This window comes from Elephantulus edwardii, unplaced genomic scaffold (assembly GCF_000299155.1).
Source record: "Elephantulus edwardii isolate Elephantulus edwardi_28Jun2011 unplaced genomic scaffold, EleEdw1.0 scaffold00374, whole genome shotgun sequence".
NCBI classification, from domain to species: Eukaryota; Metazoa; Chordata; class Mammalia; order Macroscelidea; family Macroscelididae; genus Elephantulus; species Elephantulus edwardii.
In genome coordinates, this window is record NW_006400124.1 from 1,500,798 (window position 1) to 1,517,212 (window position 16,415).

The window sequence follows — 16,415 nt, forward strand, 5'->3', positions numbered from 1 at the left end:
CACGGGGAGAGATCAAGCTGTGTGACTTCGGGGTCAGCGGCCAGCTCATTGACTCCATGGCCAACTCCTTCGTGGGGACACGCTCCTACATGTCGGTAGGACCCCCTGGCTGTGCAGTGCCACACTGCCCTGTGCCACCAGTTCTCATCTCCAGCAAGCCCCTGGCTAGCGCCCCCTTTGAGTCTTGTCTCTCTGTCCCTGCTGGGACCCCCTTCCTTCTGGACTCTGACCCCCTCACCTCCTCTCTGCAGAGGCCCAGCAAGCTCTTTCTGTAGGTGGTGCATTGTCAGTTAATACTGGAAGGAGTCCTTAGGGTACGATTGATAAGTTAGGTACGATTGATAAGCATTTAGTTGCCAACCAAAGATAAGCAATTCAAAGCCACCCAACAGCTTTGGGAAGGAAAGACCTGGTAGTCCGTTCTGCTCTGTCACTTGGGGTCCGCTCAGTGGCACCCAGCACCAACAGTTAGTTTTGGAACCCTGACATTCAGAACACTGGAGAGCAGTCTGTCTGTGGCACATTCAGCTGCTAACTAAAGTTTGGGGGGTTGAATCTCCCAGAGGCACTGAGGCAGAAAAGCCTGCTGGCCTGCACAGTCGGCCACTAAACGCGGCGAGTCCTGCGAGGTTCCCGGAACAGCAGTTCAATCTGGGTTTTCGGTTGACTGTCCAGGGGCTGCCAGGAGAGTCCCCTAAACAGGGCTAACGAGGATGTCCAGGTGGTGGGGAACAAGGAGGCGGTCCCGGCCGCTCGGGCTGGCAGCCCCTGCCCCATCTCTGAGCACGCAGCTGCGGTCAGCATCTCAGCATCAGCTCATCCCCTCCACGTGTCGTCTCCCCGGGCGGGAGCAGCAGCACACAGGGCTGGCCCAGTGCCACCATGACCCCTCGCGCCCAGCGCCTCTGTCTCCCGCCAGCCGGAGCGCCTGCAGGGCACCCACTACTCGGTGCAGTCGGACATCTGGAGCATGGGCCTGTCGCTGGTGGAACTGTCCATCGGGAGGTACCCCATCCCCCCGCCCGACGCCAAGGAGCTAGAGGCCATCTTCGGTCGGCCCGTGGTCGACGGGGCCGAGGGTGAACCCCACAGCATCTCACCAAGGCCCCGGCCCCCTGGACGCCCCATCAGTGGTACGTCCTGGCTCTGGGCCTCTGCTCTGGGAGGGTGGTGACCTCTGCCGGGGACAGCAGCTGCCTCCCTGGCCCCTGTCAGCACCACCTGTCCCGGGTGGAGCTGTGCACTCAGCCGTCCTCTGTCCAGGGCCGCGACAACACTGCGGCCAGTCCGTGCTGGCGGCCGCACCTGTTGCTGCCAGATGGAAGGATCCGGAAGCAGGCTGCTGGGCCGGGCCAAGGCTGGCTGCTTTTCCCACATTTTGTCATGGAAGTGTTCAAACCAACAGAAAAGTCCAAAGCCTCGCCCCGTGAGGGTGCTGGCCACCACTTGGGCTCTGCCATGAGCACAGGCCTGTGTGCCGCTCTGAAGCTGGGGAGGGGCTGCAGCCTTGCCTTGAGGGCCTTAGGGCCCTGCCCACACCTGCACTGAAAGCACGGTGAGGGGCCAGCGCCTCGGAGGCACTCAGAGCAGCCGCCCAGAGACGGGCAGGCTGCGGCGCTTGAGGGGGGTGATGTCGAGAGGACAGAGGCTTATTTTTAGTCGGGCGACAGGAAGTGGATCTCGTTAAACCAGAGCCTGGAGGACCAAGTGGTCACCAGGCAGTTTGAGAGCCGCTTTACTGGAGTGTAGTTCACATTGCCCACTGGCAGAAGGGATTCCTGGTGTTGGCACCAGCTTATGCTGTGTCCGCTAGCTCGTATGGCCCTCCTGGTCACCTTTCTACTTCCAGAACATTCCTTTCTCCACAGCCACAAGTCCTGGACACCACTCCTCTGCTCTGTCCCCAAATCTGTGCCCCGTCCCATGACTTTCAAGCCTGAGCCTCCTCCCTCACCCCATGTGGCAGCCAGGCTGCTTGGGGCATCCCCCAGACACTCAGTCCCACTGCATTTTGTCCCCCGTCCTGGCTTTGGTTCTGTCCCCTGGTAGAGGACTTGCCGGGGGGGAGGGACCAGGGACCTGCCTAGCCGCCCAGCCACCCTCCACTGACCCCGGCCGCATGCCCATCTTGGTGCAGGGGACGAAAGTCAGCTGCCAACTCCGAACTGGACAAGGATGGGTCAGCAACCCCCGGGCTAGCCATCAGCCCACAATGGCATTTGAGGCCTCTGCTGTCACTACCAGTGGCTCCACACAAGGTCACTCCTGTCTTAACAGTCCCCCCTCTCCAAGCAGACTTGCTGACCAAGGAGCAGGAGTTCAGATCTGGGCACATCGGTGGTCAGGCCCCTGGAGAGGCCACTTTCAGATGCCTGTGTGTGAAGTGGCACCAAATTTTCAAGTCACCACAGACTTGAGAGAAACGGCGTTCAAGGGTCACCTGCTCCCCGTGGGGTGGGGGCGACTGAGCAGCACTGTCCTGTCGCTGTCCTCGACTCCGACGCTGATTTGTTGTGAGTTGTGCTGCCGTGTAGAACCGTCGGGAAGGGTGTGGGCAGCCGCGTGTCCAGTACCTGCCAGCTCACTGAGCCGGTTGTGGAGCCCCGGAGTGTCTATAGTGCGGCTTTGCTACAAGCTGACTGTCTTTAAAGTTTAGTGACGGTCATGACGTCATGTGCTGCCGTCGCCTGTTTCTGAGCGTCTTCCCGCCTTGTGCCTCCCCCACCTTCTGGTCTGCACTTACCTGTGCAGGTGGTTCATGGATGAGCAAATCACTCGTTTGTCCCCGTTTGTAATGGGCCATGGTGTGTGACACCTTGGCCACTTCCTGCCCTCGCTGTAGTGACTCTGTCCTGCTGTTGAGCCCGGTCCTCCCTTCCCACCACCCTGACCCGGATCCACAGACCCCTCAGGTCTCTGCCTCGCCTGCTCCGGAACTCTGCTGCAGGTGGGGTGGGACTGACAGGCCCTGTGGCTGACTTCTCTGTCCCGTGACGTGGTCACGCCCATCTGAGTGGCATGTCGCAGAACCTCATTCCTCTTCCGGGCTGATTGCTGTCCATTGTGTGCCCCAACTTCCCGCCACTCCCCCGTGATGGGCACCCACTGTGTGTGTGCTTGTCCCCGCAGGTCACGGCATGGACAGCCGGCCCGCCATGGCCATCTTTGAACTGCTGGACTACATTGTGAATGAGGTCAGTGCCGAGTCTCCGCCCTCCGTTAGGCCCAGTGAGGCCGGTGTGCTGCTCGAGGGCCAGCTCTGTGACCTGTGCCGCTCTGTGTGTCTGTCTGTCACATACACACACTCCACAAACACGGACACACACACTGGTGGGTGACGTCACAGTTCCAGAGGTTGGAGCCTGAGTTCAGGGTGCTGTTCAGATTACACTCGTGTCTGTCTGTCCGTGAGGGTGAGTGGGCCGTCTCTCTCCGCTCCTGGTAGCCGCCCACCAGCATCAGCCTCCCTGGGCCTGGAGTCGGGTCCCCCTGGCGTGTGTCTCTGGGCCTGTTCTGCTCTGTGTGACGCACACACAAGGCATTGGCTGTGGGACCCACTCTCCACTCTGGGGAAGCAGGGCGGACAGAGCTGCTCAGGCGAGGGTGGTGGACATCTGCCTCGAACAAGGTGTGGGGCCAGTGCTTGCCAGAAGCCATGCTGGGTGGAGTCCAGTCAGGGAAAGAGGAGCCCCCAGGGAGATGGACTGACAGAGTGGGTGACAGGTACAAGCAGCCCAGGTGGTGAGGAAGGACAGGGTCTGGCCGGGTTTTCTGTGTTGTACACAGGGTTGCTGGCAGCCAGCCAGCTCAGAGACCCCTGGTGACAACAGCCACACTGCATGACCTCATTGACCTACGGCGAAGGCCATTGGTGTCAGGTGACAGCAACCCTTAGGACCGAGTAGGACTCCCACAGAGCTTCCAAAGCTGTGCTCCCGGGACTAGACAGCAAGGCTTACCCACAGGAGCGAGTGGGTGGGTGGTTCAGAACCAGCCACCTTTCTATCTGCGGCCAGGCAGCTTAACTCCCATACCACCAGGCTTCTGGCCATAGTGTGGACACGCCTGTGTCCAGGCTGGGTTCCATTCCCAGGCGCGGCTTTAGGATTCTGGGTATCCTCAGGGGGTGCAGCCCAGTCCACAGGAAATGTCATGCGGACAGCATATGCGTGGTCACAGTGGTTCTGGCCAGACCATGGTGGTCTGTTCTCCCAGGAGGCAGTGAGGTGACACCCTTTTCCCCTGCCCCACACGGCCCACTCCTCACCCGGGGGAGGGGTCCCCGCGCTCCAGGCCCGGGGCTGTGCGTGCCTGCTCCTGAGCACCTTGGAGTCTCTGCCCTCAAGCTTGTGAATAATCAGTTTCCCACAAGATGCGGGGAGCGCTTTGGGGCTGCTGGGAAGGGGAGCAGCTCGCCTGTCAGGCGACCGAGACCTTGAGGCCCCTGACTCTTGTGTGGGTTCACCTCAGGTCCCCGTATAATGGGGTGGTCTCACCTTCCCACATACAGATGGGTTAGCTGAGTAAGGCGCCCGCTGCTGGACAAGGGGTGGGAGTGAGACGCTGTCCCCCATCCAGACCCAGCTTGGTTTGCCGTGGCTCCCACCTCCCGCATCCCCGTGCCTTCAGTGGCCCAGGGGGTTTTCTAGGACCCTTGAGGTCAGGCAGGAGAGATGGGCAGCCAGGTTGCCCAGGGCTGGGTCACGAGGTGAACTCTGTGGTTCTGGTGACGCTGCTCCCCTGCGCCGGGCAGAGACGCCAAGTGGGCAGGTTCCGCCCGGAGACCTGGGCAGCAGAGAGCACAGGCGAGGTTTATGATTGGGCACTGTTCTCCCTGTGTCCGGACCGTGCCTCAGCGCAGGGGCCCAGGACTCCATGAAGCAGTGACCAGCTGCAGCCCACAGTGTGGTCACCTGGCGCTACAGGCCTACCCTAGGTCAGAGCTCGGTCATGCCCTTTAACCTTTCTTGAGCTGACCTGCATGTCAGTTGGACTGGCCTCACAGGGCTTTCAGCCTTTGCGTTCCTGGACACAGAGATCTCCAGGCCTTTCTTCCCATGCACCTTTGGGCATCCTTGACCCTCCCATCTCCAGCCCTCTGGACGGAGGGTTCTAGAACAGTATCTGCCACAGTGGGTGGACTGCAGAGTCAGGAAGGCCACTGAAGAGAAGTGCCAGCCCTGCGAGGTCACTGCAGCTTCTGCGGGCTGGGCGGGGGTCTTGGGGGAGGCCGTGCAGAGGACCAGGAAATGCCTTCCGCCTAGTTCCACCCTCACTCAGATGGACCTCCCGTCTCTCCCCACAGCCTCCCCCGAAGCTGCCCAACGGCGTCTTCACCCAGGACTTCCAGGAGTTTGTAAATAAATGGTGAGCAGCTCTACCAGCATCGCCCCGCGTGGACCCTGGTGGCCTTCCTGCTCCCAGAGCTCAGCCAGCCTGCTCAGCCTGGAAGGCTCATGGCCTGTGACCTCTCTGCCCACCCGGGATAGAGGCCTGGCTCTGAAACAGGTCGTGCTGAGCCAATGCGGGGACCAGGGTGCCATCTACCGTCCCCAGTGCCCCTTGGGGTCCAGGTACCATTGTGGTGACTGGACAGTACTGGTCTCCTGCAGGGCCCTCAGTGGCTCACTGGAAGTCACCTCATCTTACGTCTTCCCCTTGGCATCAGTGGCTCCATTGCCCTTGGAAAGCGTTGCTCTGGCGTAGCCAGTGCCCACAGTTCAGCTTGGCTGGTCCTGGGCAGCTGGCTGGACAGGGAGGGCATTGCCCACCCTTTTCCCATTCCCTTGCTTCCTGTTTCCAGACCCTGTCCTCCATCCCTTTCCCTGCTGGGTGATGTGTCCGTAATAACTGACTGACCACTCCTTCCCACCTTGCCCACCCCCAGCCTGATCAAGAACCCGGCAGAACGTGCTGACTTGAAAATGCTGATGGTGAGTGACCGCGCGGGCCAGCCTTGGGCTCCCTCTCCTCCCCCAGAGCCGGGACCCTCAGGCTCCCTGGGAGCAGCTGGTCATTAGCAGTGGAGCTGAGAGTGGGCCGCAGGCCTTAGAAATCCCACTGTGCCCAGGGGGGGCCTCCACGTCCCCACAGGGGTGGGTGTCCCAGGGCCTCCCTGCCCCCTCGGACCCACCTGCCAAGGTCTCTTCATGCTGGACACCACATCTGGTCAGGCCTAGGACACCCTGGTCCTTGGGCAGCCTATGCACAAGGGGGACTTGGTGTGGGACCCCGGGCACTGCTCCGGTTCTCTGGCAGGTTGGGGGGCGGCCAGCAGTGTGCTGTCTGGGAATCTGGTGTTTTTAAAAAACAAGCCATGCCAATCGGGGGTTCCCACACCCCTCTGCAGTCAGCAGGGCCTCTCCTCTGGCTCCCACCACCCCATTCCTCCCCAGCCCAGTCTTCTCCTGCAGTCAGCTCCGGAACCTTTGCACTGGCGATCTTCTCCGTAGAGGCACTTCCTGTCTTTTCTTAGACCCTGCTTAGTCCAGTGGCTGCCAGCCTGCCCTGGTCTGTGTCCTGTTTACTGTGGTCACTAGAGAACAACAAGGTGGGGACATCTGTCGGCTTCTTTGTAGAAACACTGACCCTCTTGAGGTTCAAGTCGTCCTGCTGCTACAAGTTCATCAGTGACTTGTTAGTGACAGAGTTACCACACACGTCACACACACCCCACGTGTCGCACACAACACACGTCACACACGTACACACACCCCTGCATGTCACACACACCCACCACGTCACACATGTACACACATTCCACGTGTCTCACACTCCACGTGTCTCACACGCACGTGTCCTACACATACCCCACACACACCCCATGTGTCTCTCACACCCCCACCCCCGTGCGTCCACAGCAACCCCGAGTGGGAGATCCGCCCTCCCGGCCCCCTCTCCACCACTGTCCGTGTGCACGGCTGTCAGGAGGGGCCCCGTAACCAGAAGCATCATGCTCTCGAGCTGCAGTGTGAATTGAGGGTGTCTCTGGGGGACCCTGTCTCTGGTCTCTCGGGGAAGGGCTTTGTCTCTTCTGAACTTCTGTGTATCTCAGGGGTGACTGGCTTAAAAGAGCACCCACCCACCAGGCTTATAGATGGGACGTGGGTTGGGGGTAGGTTCCATGTGGAGCAGCACAGAACCGGGTTCTTGCACCCGGACCAGCTAGCAGCCACTCTACCCGCAGCTGGGCACCATCGGGGCTGCTCGGCCCGACCCAGCAGAGGTGGTCGCTCCCAGGCCCAGTGTGAGCACAGGCCCTCACAGGCTGTCCTGTAGGCCAGGGTGGGCTCGTAAAGTCCGGTGAGGAGATGGTTAACTGACACCTAGCAAGCCCTAGCTCCCAGTGACCCTGCTTCCCAAGGAATGGACCCCGCGGCCGTCACGTTTTGGTTTTCTGCTCCCCACCCGTACACTTAACATGGCGTCTCTGACCACAGCGCCGTCCTGGGTCTCGGGTCTGATGTCCTGCAGCCGGGCAGCCTGCTCTTCAGGGGCTGGGCGGCCCTGGTCTGGCCCTTTCCTTCCTTCTGTCCTTTGCGGTCTAGCCCCTTGTGACAAGTGGGGCCGTTGTCATTCTCACACTGTTGTGATGTCTCCTTAGTGACATCATGGGGTCACCTTGCCCGGAGTGGGCAGGGCCTGGGAGCACAGCTCTGGGGGTTTTTATACGTCTTTCAAGTGCTTTCTGAGGGAGGCCACTCACCCAGGCCCCCACCCTCTGCACAGCCTCCTGGCTTTCCCAGATTCTGCAGTCTGAGAGGGAAAGTCGTGTTTCAGCGTCACGTGCTTCTGTCTGTATTTGTAACACGTTTCACAGCTGTGACTTCTCCTCCACTGAGCTTCCCCTCGGGATTTGTTGGCTGAGCTTTAATAGTTGCTCACCAGGCCTTTCCTCCTAGTCTCCTCGGCTTCTTAGCAACACACAGGCCTTCACTGACCGACGGTCTCCACATGGAGGATGGGAATTCTGAGCTTCTGTTTTCTTAGGGCTGAGACCGAACACCCCCCTCCCTGAACTCTGAGCTCCGCCCCCCACAGGTGTCTCATCCTGCCGAGCCGCCTGTCATGGGAGCACCCATGCCCCCACTGCCCCCCAAGTCAGGAGCCCAGGTGTGGAACTGGAGGGGGTGACCGCTTCATCGGTTAGGATTCAGGGCTCAGTGACTTCCCGCTGCAGGTCGCTGCCTTGGGGGGCAGTGGGGGCAAGAGCCCACCCGGCAGAATGTTCTCAATCGGGCAGTGGCTTCATCCCCGAGGGGTCACTGGATGGTGTCCGGGGACGTTCATGGACATGACTGGGGGCTTGCTCTGGTGTGGAGCAGGAGAGACCAGAAACGCTGCTCAGCGCCCTGGTAGCACTGCCCAGGGACTCCTGCGGTCAACGCCCTAACTCAGGTGTGGGGACCACCTCCGGCGCCGGCCCAACAAGAGCCCCTCCCCTGTCTGCAGTGGTCTCCCCCATCCAGAACATCCTCTGGGGGTGTCCCCTTCCTCTGCGTAGATGGGCCCGCGCTCACCTGTCCCTTTCCTTCCAGAACCACACCTTCATCAAGCGGTCCGAGGTGGAAGAAGTGGACTTTGTAGGCTGGTTGTGTAAAACGCTGCGGTTGAACCAGCCCAGCACACCCACGCGCACCGCTGTGTGACCGGGCCACCGTCCCTGCCTGCGCCCCCCTCCTGGCCCTGCGCCCCCTGCGGAAGCCTCAGCGAAGCCGCTGAGCCCACCCCGTCGCCTCGGGCCCTCTCAGTGCAGGGAGGGAACGCTGCTGGGGTCTTCTCGGAACCTGCTTCCCTAGGTTTAAAAAAAAAGGGAAAGAAAAAGCACAGCACGTTCTTGTCCTGTCTGTCTGCTTGGTCGCCTCACGCTCGGCTCTAGCTTGTCCCTCCTCACAAGGTTAGAGGTTCATGTCCACTCAGGATGGCCTGGCGGTCAGCTTCCCGAGGGTCAGCCCCGGGTTAAGAAGCTTCCGGCAAGCACAGCTCTGACCAGGAGAGAGCATCAGACTGGCTTCCTGTCCAGGCTCCCTGCACCCCAGTGAGGAGGGGACCCCTTGTCTCTGCCCAGTCTTGGTAGTTTAACGTGCTGCCTCTGGCTCCTGGTGCCGGCAGGGAGGTTCCTGTCCACACGCTCTCAAGCTGAGGCCCACAGAGGAAAGGAAACGCTGGGCTTCCACGCCTGCGGTCGAAACCCCCTCGAGATAAACCTCCACCCGCAGATGGGGTGTTCTCGGTTACTGCCTCCGTCAGGACGGTCCCTGTCAGTGCACAAGGTGGACATCTGTACTGGATGTACAGGAGAGGGAGGTCTCGAACCTGCCATTCTAGACTTAGCACGGCCAAGGTGGACTCAGATCACAGAGACCACTGCTGAGCTCGGCCGTGGAAGTGGGGGCAGGGCTGCCTGAGGCCTCCCCCCTCCCAGTGAGCTGTCCCCCTCTACTTCCTGACAGCGTGATGGGCTGATATTTATCTGTCACATACTGTAGAAGGAAAGGTTCTCTGACAGCAGAAACCTACAGCTTGTGGTCCAGTAGGAACGGCTGAATTTTTCCTCTAAGGAAAACCCTACTAAATTATTCTGCTGACACCAAAAACAGTTCAAGTTGGTAACCCCTTCCTCCAGCTTACCCAGTGTTTGCCCTCCCACCGACCTCTGTACACGTATCAATTACATTACTAAAATTTTACAGGTGGCCACCTGGGAGTTACCCAGGGAGCCTCCCTGCAAGTGAAGTGGGATGAAATACCTGTTCCCGGCCTTCCAGAACTCTGTGGGGCAGAGGCAGAGGGGGCTTCCCTTGATTCTGGCTTCCTCACCTTCTCCTAACAACTCCCCCAAAAAGTAAATCAATAAAATCAATCCACCAGGAAGCTGGCACCTGAGCTCGCCCAGAGTCCAGCCCACCTGGCATTGCGTGTTAATTAAGCTTCGTGCACGTGCTGGTCGTTGATTTCAAGCACTGCTGGTGCAGACTTTTTTGTGTGTTTGTGGGAGGACAAACCATTTACCATTCCAGCCTTTTTTTTTTTTTTTCATGAATAATTGGTGACAGTTCACACGGAAGCAAAACTTTGTGGTTTTCTATTGGTGGAAATATAAAACATTTGCCAACGTTTCATCCATGGAATTCATTGACAGTGAGGTTCCAGGCATCATACATCCATCATCACTCCCCTTTTCCAGATCATTCCATGGCCATGAACAGACAGTCCCCTTAGCCATGGCTTCTCTTTCCCTCCCTCCCAGACCCATGGCCCTGGAGTCCCCCCAAGTCATCCACCCCTCTGGCACTCCTCCCTTCTGGCTCTGTCACCAGAAACAGGCTGGTCTAGTATTGTTCCAGGTATTTCCTATAAGTAGCATCAGAGGATACTGTTTTAATCTAACTTCCGTGGCAAGCAACTTTTACCACGATACGTCCATCTTAAATCGGTGACACAGTAAATGAGCTTTCTCTGTGTCACTAGCTTTTGTTCAGTGTCTTGGTCCTGAGGTTCACCCACACCAAACTGGCAGGACCAGGCCTCAACACTTGCCCTACTCAGAGCTGGGTTACAACCCGGCCAGTACAGTGTTCACTGCAGTGACATCCACAGGCACCTACAAGGCCCCAGTGAGAGGTGGTCCCTCCCATCCACACCCTGGAGTGTTGTGCGTTAGTGCATGGTGGTCTGTGTAACAACTAGGACTCACCCCCGCTGCTCTGAGATCAGACTGCCAGGTTGCTTCTCCTTGGGAGCCATTTGGCCTCGAACTGATAACCTTTTGTTCAGCAGCCCAAGTGTATGACCCTCTACCAGTGCCCTGCTGGAGAAAGCCAATCTCCGGTACCAGTCAGATCAGATTTGATGGTGGTGGTTACGTCCTGTCAAGTCACTTGCAACTCATAGCGACTCTATGTACAACAGCCCTTAACTCTGCTCTGTCCTGTGCCAGTCGCACCCCAACACACCTCTCCCAACTACCCCAGTCATTGGATCCACCTCATAGAGGGTCTTCCCCTCCTGCGCTGTCCCTCCACCCTCCTAAGCATGATGTCCCTCTCCAAGGACTGGTCCCTCCTTACAACATGTCCAAAGTGTGTTAGATGGAGCCTCAGAATCCTTGCCTCCAAAGAGCTACCCAGTTCAACCCTTCCCAGGATGAATCTGTTTTCCTAGCAGTCCATGGTACCCTCAATACTCTTCTCCAGCACCACAGCTCAAAGGCATCAATTCTCCTGTCATTAGTCATTGTCCAACTCTCTGATGCATAACAAGTGATTGCAAAGACCATGTCCTGTATCAGACGCACCTTAGTCTCCAGGGAGACACCATTGCTCTTCAGTACTTTGGAGAGGTCCCTAACAGCAGACTTTCCCATCACTGTACGTCTTTTAATTTCCTGGCTACTGGTCCCAAGAATGTTGACTGTGGAGCCAAGCAAACTAAAGCTGTGAATAATCTCAATCTCTTCACCATCCATCCTGATGCTGCCAGTTGGTCCAGTGGTGAGAATCTTTGTCTTCTTGACATTGAGCCTCAATCCATATTGAAGGCTGTAGTCCTTGACCTCTGCAGCAAGCGCTTCAGGTCATCCTCAGTTTCAGCAAGCAGGGTTGTGTCATCTGCATAACACAGACTGTTAATAGATTTGATGGTAGACACACGAAAAAATAAAATTTTAAAAAGTAAAACCCCACTACCAGCAAATCAGTCCCCAGCCTTCCACGGGGACTCGGCTGTAAATCTTGGAGACAGCCCACCTTTCCCTGCAGAGTGGCTGGTAGGTGTGAACCAGTGACCTCTCCTTAGTCACTCAGAGTACCCCCCCCCGAAGGCATCCACTGAGGGGACAGACCGTTTGACCTCAGGAGTGGAAACTGCGGCCATCAGAGGGCACAGGAAGTTGGTTAGTGATGGTAGGTGCTGCTTATGTGGTGGGATGACTTGGAAAAGGGTAGAAAGGGGCATGCAAGGGAAGGACATGCCCATTGCCACCGAACTGCCGCCGTGAGAGCTTCCTGAGGTCCTTTTCCTTGTGCCTATTTTGAATGAAAGGCCAGAGCCTACAGTTGGCTGGGGGGTGGGTGGGAGTGCCCTGTTCTCGGCTGCATCAGCCCCAGCGGCCCTGGGGACAGGTCACTCCCCTCTCTGAGTGTAATAAAAGTTCAGGGTGGGGCCTGAGGAAAACAACAGCAGAAAGGCCAGCTCCCTGCTGGAGGCTGAGATGAAACAGGGTCCCCTGCCAGCCCCGTGACCAACCCAAGCCGCTGTTACCATCCTAACGGCCAGGTAGCCCACGCGGGCAAAGTGAATCCAGTCACTGGTCCTTTGTCACTCTGTGTAGCCACAGTGTTACCATACCAACGTATCATTTGGTAGAAAAAATTATCTGAAGTGTTTACCTTTTGGGGGGATAATTAAGGAAGTCAGTTACTTTGAAAACTAAGGTGCACCTGATTCAGGCCATGGTCTCTTCAATTGCTGGGAGCTGGGTAGTGAATAAGGACAGAGAATTGATGCCTTTGAACTGGTGGTGGGGAAGAGAATCCCATAGCCTGCCTGCGAAAGAAGAAACGGCTAAGTCTTGGAGAAAGTGCAGCCAGAGTGGTGCTTGGAGGCACCGATGATAAAACTGAACCAGGTAGATTGATACAGTGACTGCAGCAATGGGCTCAGTGTCAGAGATGGTGATGATAGCACAAGATAGGACGGGTCAGACCTGTTGTTTGGTAAGGTTACTGTGGGTCATATTCTACTCGATGGCACTAATCGACAATAATGTGACCCAGTGGTAAGAAACTCCATGCAGTCCCAAAGGCACATGGTTCAAATCCATGAGCATGGGCAGACTCCCTCCCGTGTGATTTAGTGCCTCAAACCCACTGCAGAGTCAGCTAGGGGTCGGTTCCATCTTGGCACATAGCTTAATAGGCTGCTGTGGTGTCGTAGACCAAAGCAGTCATGCTGCCAACCCGGGGGCCTCACCTTCAGATGAGGAAGAGAGCTGGCCCCTCACCCATGTGACAGCCTCAGAGACCTGATGAAGGGTCAGTTGGGAGTCGCTTCTGGCTCTATGCCAGCGAGCTGGGTTTAGTAATGTGTTTTGGTGTTTTTTTATTTTATGTACTATTGCATCCAAGCTTGTTTTAACCAGCTAAAGCAAGCTTGGAAGCAGGAGTGGCATCCACTTCCGTAAATAGCTTGCCTCCGGAAACACTATGAACCTGGAGAAAGGACGAAAGTCACGCACACAAGTGTCAAAGACTTTGGTTCACAGAGTCGCTGTGAGTCGCCTACGACTCAGCGGCACTTGACAACACCACTGTTGCATCAGTTCTGACGGGCACAGGAAGAGACTGTCCCTCCTCCAGCAGAGAATCTGGTGGATTCGAACCTCGCACCTTCAGGGTTGCAGCACAGCTTCTTGCCACTGAGCGACCAGAACTCCCTTAGTCATGTATTTTAAAGGAGCCCTGGTGGCCAAGTGGGTTAATGTTGGGCTTCTAACCAAAAGGTTGATGGTTTGAATCCACCAGCTGCAGGATAAAGAGGAACCAGCAGCTTGTCTCCACAAGGGTTTACAGCCTTGGAATCCCACTGGAAGGCAGCCCGTGTTAGGATCAACTAACAGCAGCTGGGGTTTGTGTTCCTTTTTGATAGGACAGTGTTCACGGTGCTAAGGCCAGTGGCTGCCCCATTGGCTGGCACGAGTCTGATTCTATCTGGGTATCTGTCCATCCCACACCGTGGGCACTGTGCTGAGTTCCATCAGGGACAGTTCTGCCCCATGTCCCCATGGGGATACTGGGCCATGTCTGAGGACCTGTCTGGTCACTGACGGAGCTGTGGCATGGAGTGGGTGGAGGCCAAGGAGGGGATGCTGGTCAGTACCCTTCAGTACACAGGACTCCCCCCACCCCAGAAGCGGATCTGCTGCTCTGTCCACAATACTGAGAGGGAGGGACCCCATAGTAATTGAGAAGAAAATTGAGCTGGATCCCTGCCTCACACCACAGACCAGAATAAGCCCACAGTCACGGGTACACCAGGGGCCATCTGACATCTGTGGGCCCTGCTCTCTGCACCCCACTCAGTGTGTGGACTTAAGCGTGGGCTGCACCCTAAGCGGACAGAGGCCTGTGGGACACAGAGGCTCTGGGCAGTCTGTGGGATCCCCTAATGCAAGGGTGCTTACTTGGGGGCAGTTTTCTACTTAGGGGTGTCTGAAGATCATGAGCAAGGAGAGATAGCTGCCTGCTGTTGGCATCGAGTGAGTACAAGCCTGGGCTGCTGCCCACCACCCCACAGTCAACACAGTGGATGGCCCCACTCAGCAAACAGCCCCTACCAGCAATATGAGGGATTTACTCAAAACCTTCCCCGGATTTAACCGCCAGGGTCCTCTATCAGTGGGGATTAGCAGCAAGTTCTGGGGCCACATGTACCCCCCATCTGTCAGCTCTGTGGCTCAGGACACCTCTGCCTTCATCCCTGGCCCTTGGACACATCAGAACACGGGTTCCTGGCTCCCGTCCCCAGCCACCCTCTCCCACAGTCTGGAGGTACATCCAGACACAGAGACATGGTGTGATGGGTATGGACGAGGGCTTCTTCCTTAAACCATGAGGAAAACACCAGGGCAGCATATAACCTTCTAGAAGCTGGAACTCTAGAGAAGTGGGCTTAGCCTGGGCAGGTGCATGGCTGGGCAGGAAGGTCCGAGAGGTGGAACCTGGCATTTGAGGAGGTGGACTCCAGGATCCCGCCAAGGGAAATGGGGGTTACTGTTGAAAGGGGATCCCAGATGGTGCTATAGGCTAGGCATGGAATTGCTACCCATAAGGTCCATGGTTCAAACCCCGCAGCCGCTCCTCGGGAGAAAGCTCTGGCAGTCCCCTCCAGTAAAAATGGCAGCTTTGGGAACACTCAGGGCAGTTCCACTGTGTCCCACGCGGTCGCAAGGAGTCAGAGGTGATGCAGTAGCGGACAGTCTCAGGGATCTTTATGGGGACAGGTCACCATCCCTTTTCCAAGGCGCTGATGATGGTGAGTTCCAACTTCCAACCTCTTGTGAGCCGCTGCGCGCTTACCCCTCGGGCCACCACTGCTGTCACATTTCTAATTTTTCAACATCCCAAACTGAGACTCCACCACCAAAACTATAGCCGCCAGCTCTGTTCTGAGTTAGCAGCTGGTGGATTCGAACCTATAACTGTTGGCAGACAGTTGTTTAACCTCTGCGCCACCAGGGCTCTTTCATGATCACAGCCCCACTCGGTCTCGGGGATTCTGACTCGTAGGACAGGGCAGGCAGGACCCAGAGCTGTCCAGCGGCCTACACCACTGTGCCACCAGGCCCTCTAAATGACAGCCTAGAAAAGCTGCCAGGCAAACGCCATCACTCACACCACGTCATCACCTGGAGCCCCCCACACACACTCAGTCCCACCGCGGGGGATGGTTACGGGCAGGGACCACCACCACCTCTCCCACGAAGCAGCTGGTGGGTTCAAACCGCCAACCTTTTGGTTAGCACATCACACCTGACTCCACCAGAGCTCCCTCACAGCCGTGTGCATTAGTGAGTCAGGATCCGCTCAAAGCTGACTCTTCATCAGGTTTTCAGAGCCTCAATCTCTCAGAGAGTCCGTGCCCTCTGCCTCCCAGGGAGATTCAAACCATGAACCTTTGAATTGACAGTGCAAATTCTTTCCACCAACAACAATTGTTATTGGTGAACCGGCCCTATTGTCAGATGGAGCTGACCCTCAGTGGGTTTTCAGAGACAGTAAATCACGCAGGAGTTGGCTGCCCATCTTTCTCCCACAGAGCAGCTGCTGGATTTGAACTGTGTACCTTTGTGTTCGCTCATTCGTGTTCAAGGCCTCAAACCTGTTCTTGAGATGGTTCTGAAATTCAGATGGGATAGACTCAAAGTTATATTTTGGTTCCCATGGATTCGGTTTAATTTTCCTCAGCTTCAGCTTGAACTTGCATATGAGGAGCTGGTGGTCTGTTCCACAATCAGCTCCTGGCCTAGTTTTCACAGCTGATATTGAGCTTCTCCAGCGGTTCCTTCCACAGATGTAATCGATCTGATTCCTATGCATACCATCAGGTGAAATCCATGTATATAACCTGCATTCATGTCTCTTAAAAAATGTGTTTGCGATGAATAAGTCATTGGTTGTGCAAAATTCAATCATTCTATCTCCAGCTCCATTTCTGTCTCTGAGTCCATATTTTCCGACTACTGATTCTTCTCTGTTCCCAACTTGTGCATTCCAGTCACCCATTATTATCACTGCATCTTGATTGCATGTTCGATCGATCTCCAGCTGTAAAAGTTGGTAGAAATCTTCTATTTCCTCTTCTTTGGCTCTGGTATCAAAAGAAGATGGAAATAATATACTGAGTCATTGTATCGA

The 16,415-nt window shown here is 56.6% G+C and overlaps 1 protein-coding gene across 1 annotated transcript in view; it reads left to right on the top strand.

Annotated features, from left to right (window-relative positions):
- The window catches only part of MAP2K2 (mitogen-activated protein kinase kinase 2), a 27,459-nt gene extending 18,765 nt beyond the window's left edge, over window positions 1-8,694 (top strand). The window contains exons 4-9 of the mRNA XM_006902165.1: window positions 7-95; window positions 920-1,133; window positions 3,130-3,194; window positions 5,306-5,367; window positions 5,888-5,933; window positions 8,538-8,694. Of these exons, the coding sequence (XP_006902227.1) occupies window positions 7-95; window positions 920-1,133; window positions 3,130-3,194; window positions 5,306-5,367; window positions 5,888-5,933; window positions 8,538-8,648 (587 nt within the window). The 3' untranslated portion in view covers window positions 8,649-8,694. The remainder of the gene's footprint in view (window positions 1-6; window positions 96-919; window positions 1,134-3,129; window positions 3,195-5,305; window positions 5,368-5,887; window positions 5,934-8,537) is intronic.
- Window positions 8,695-16,415: the final 7,721 nt, after the last annotated feature.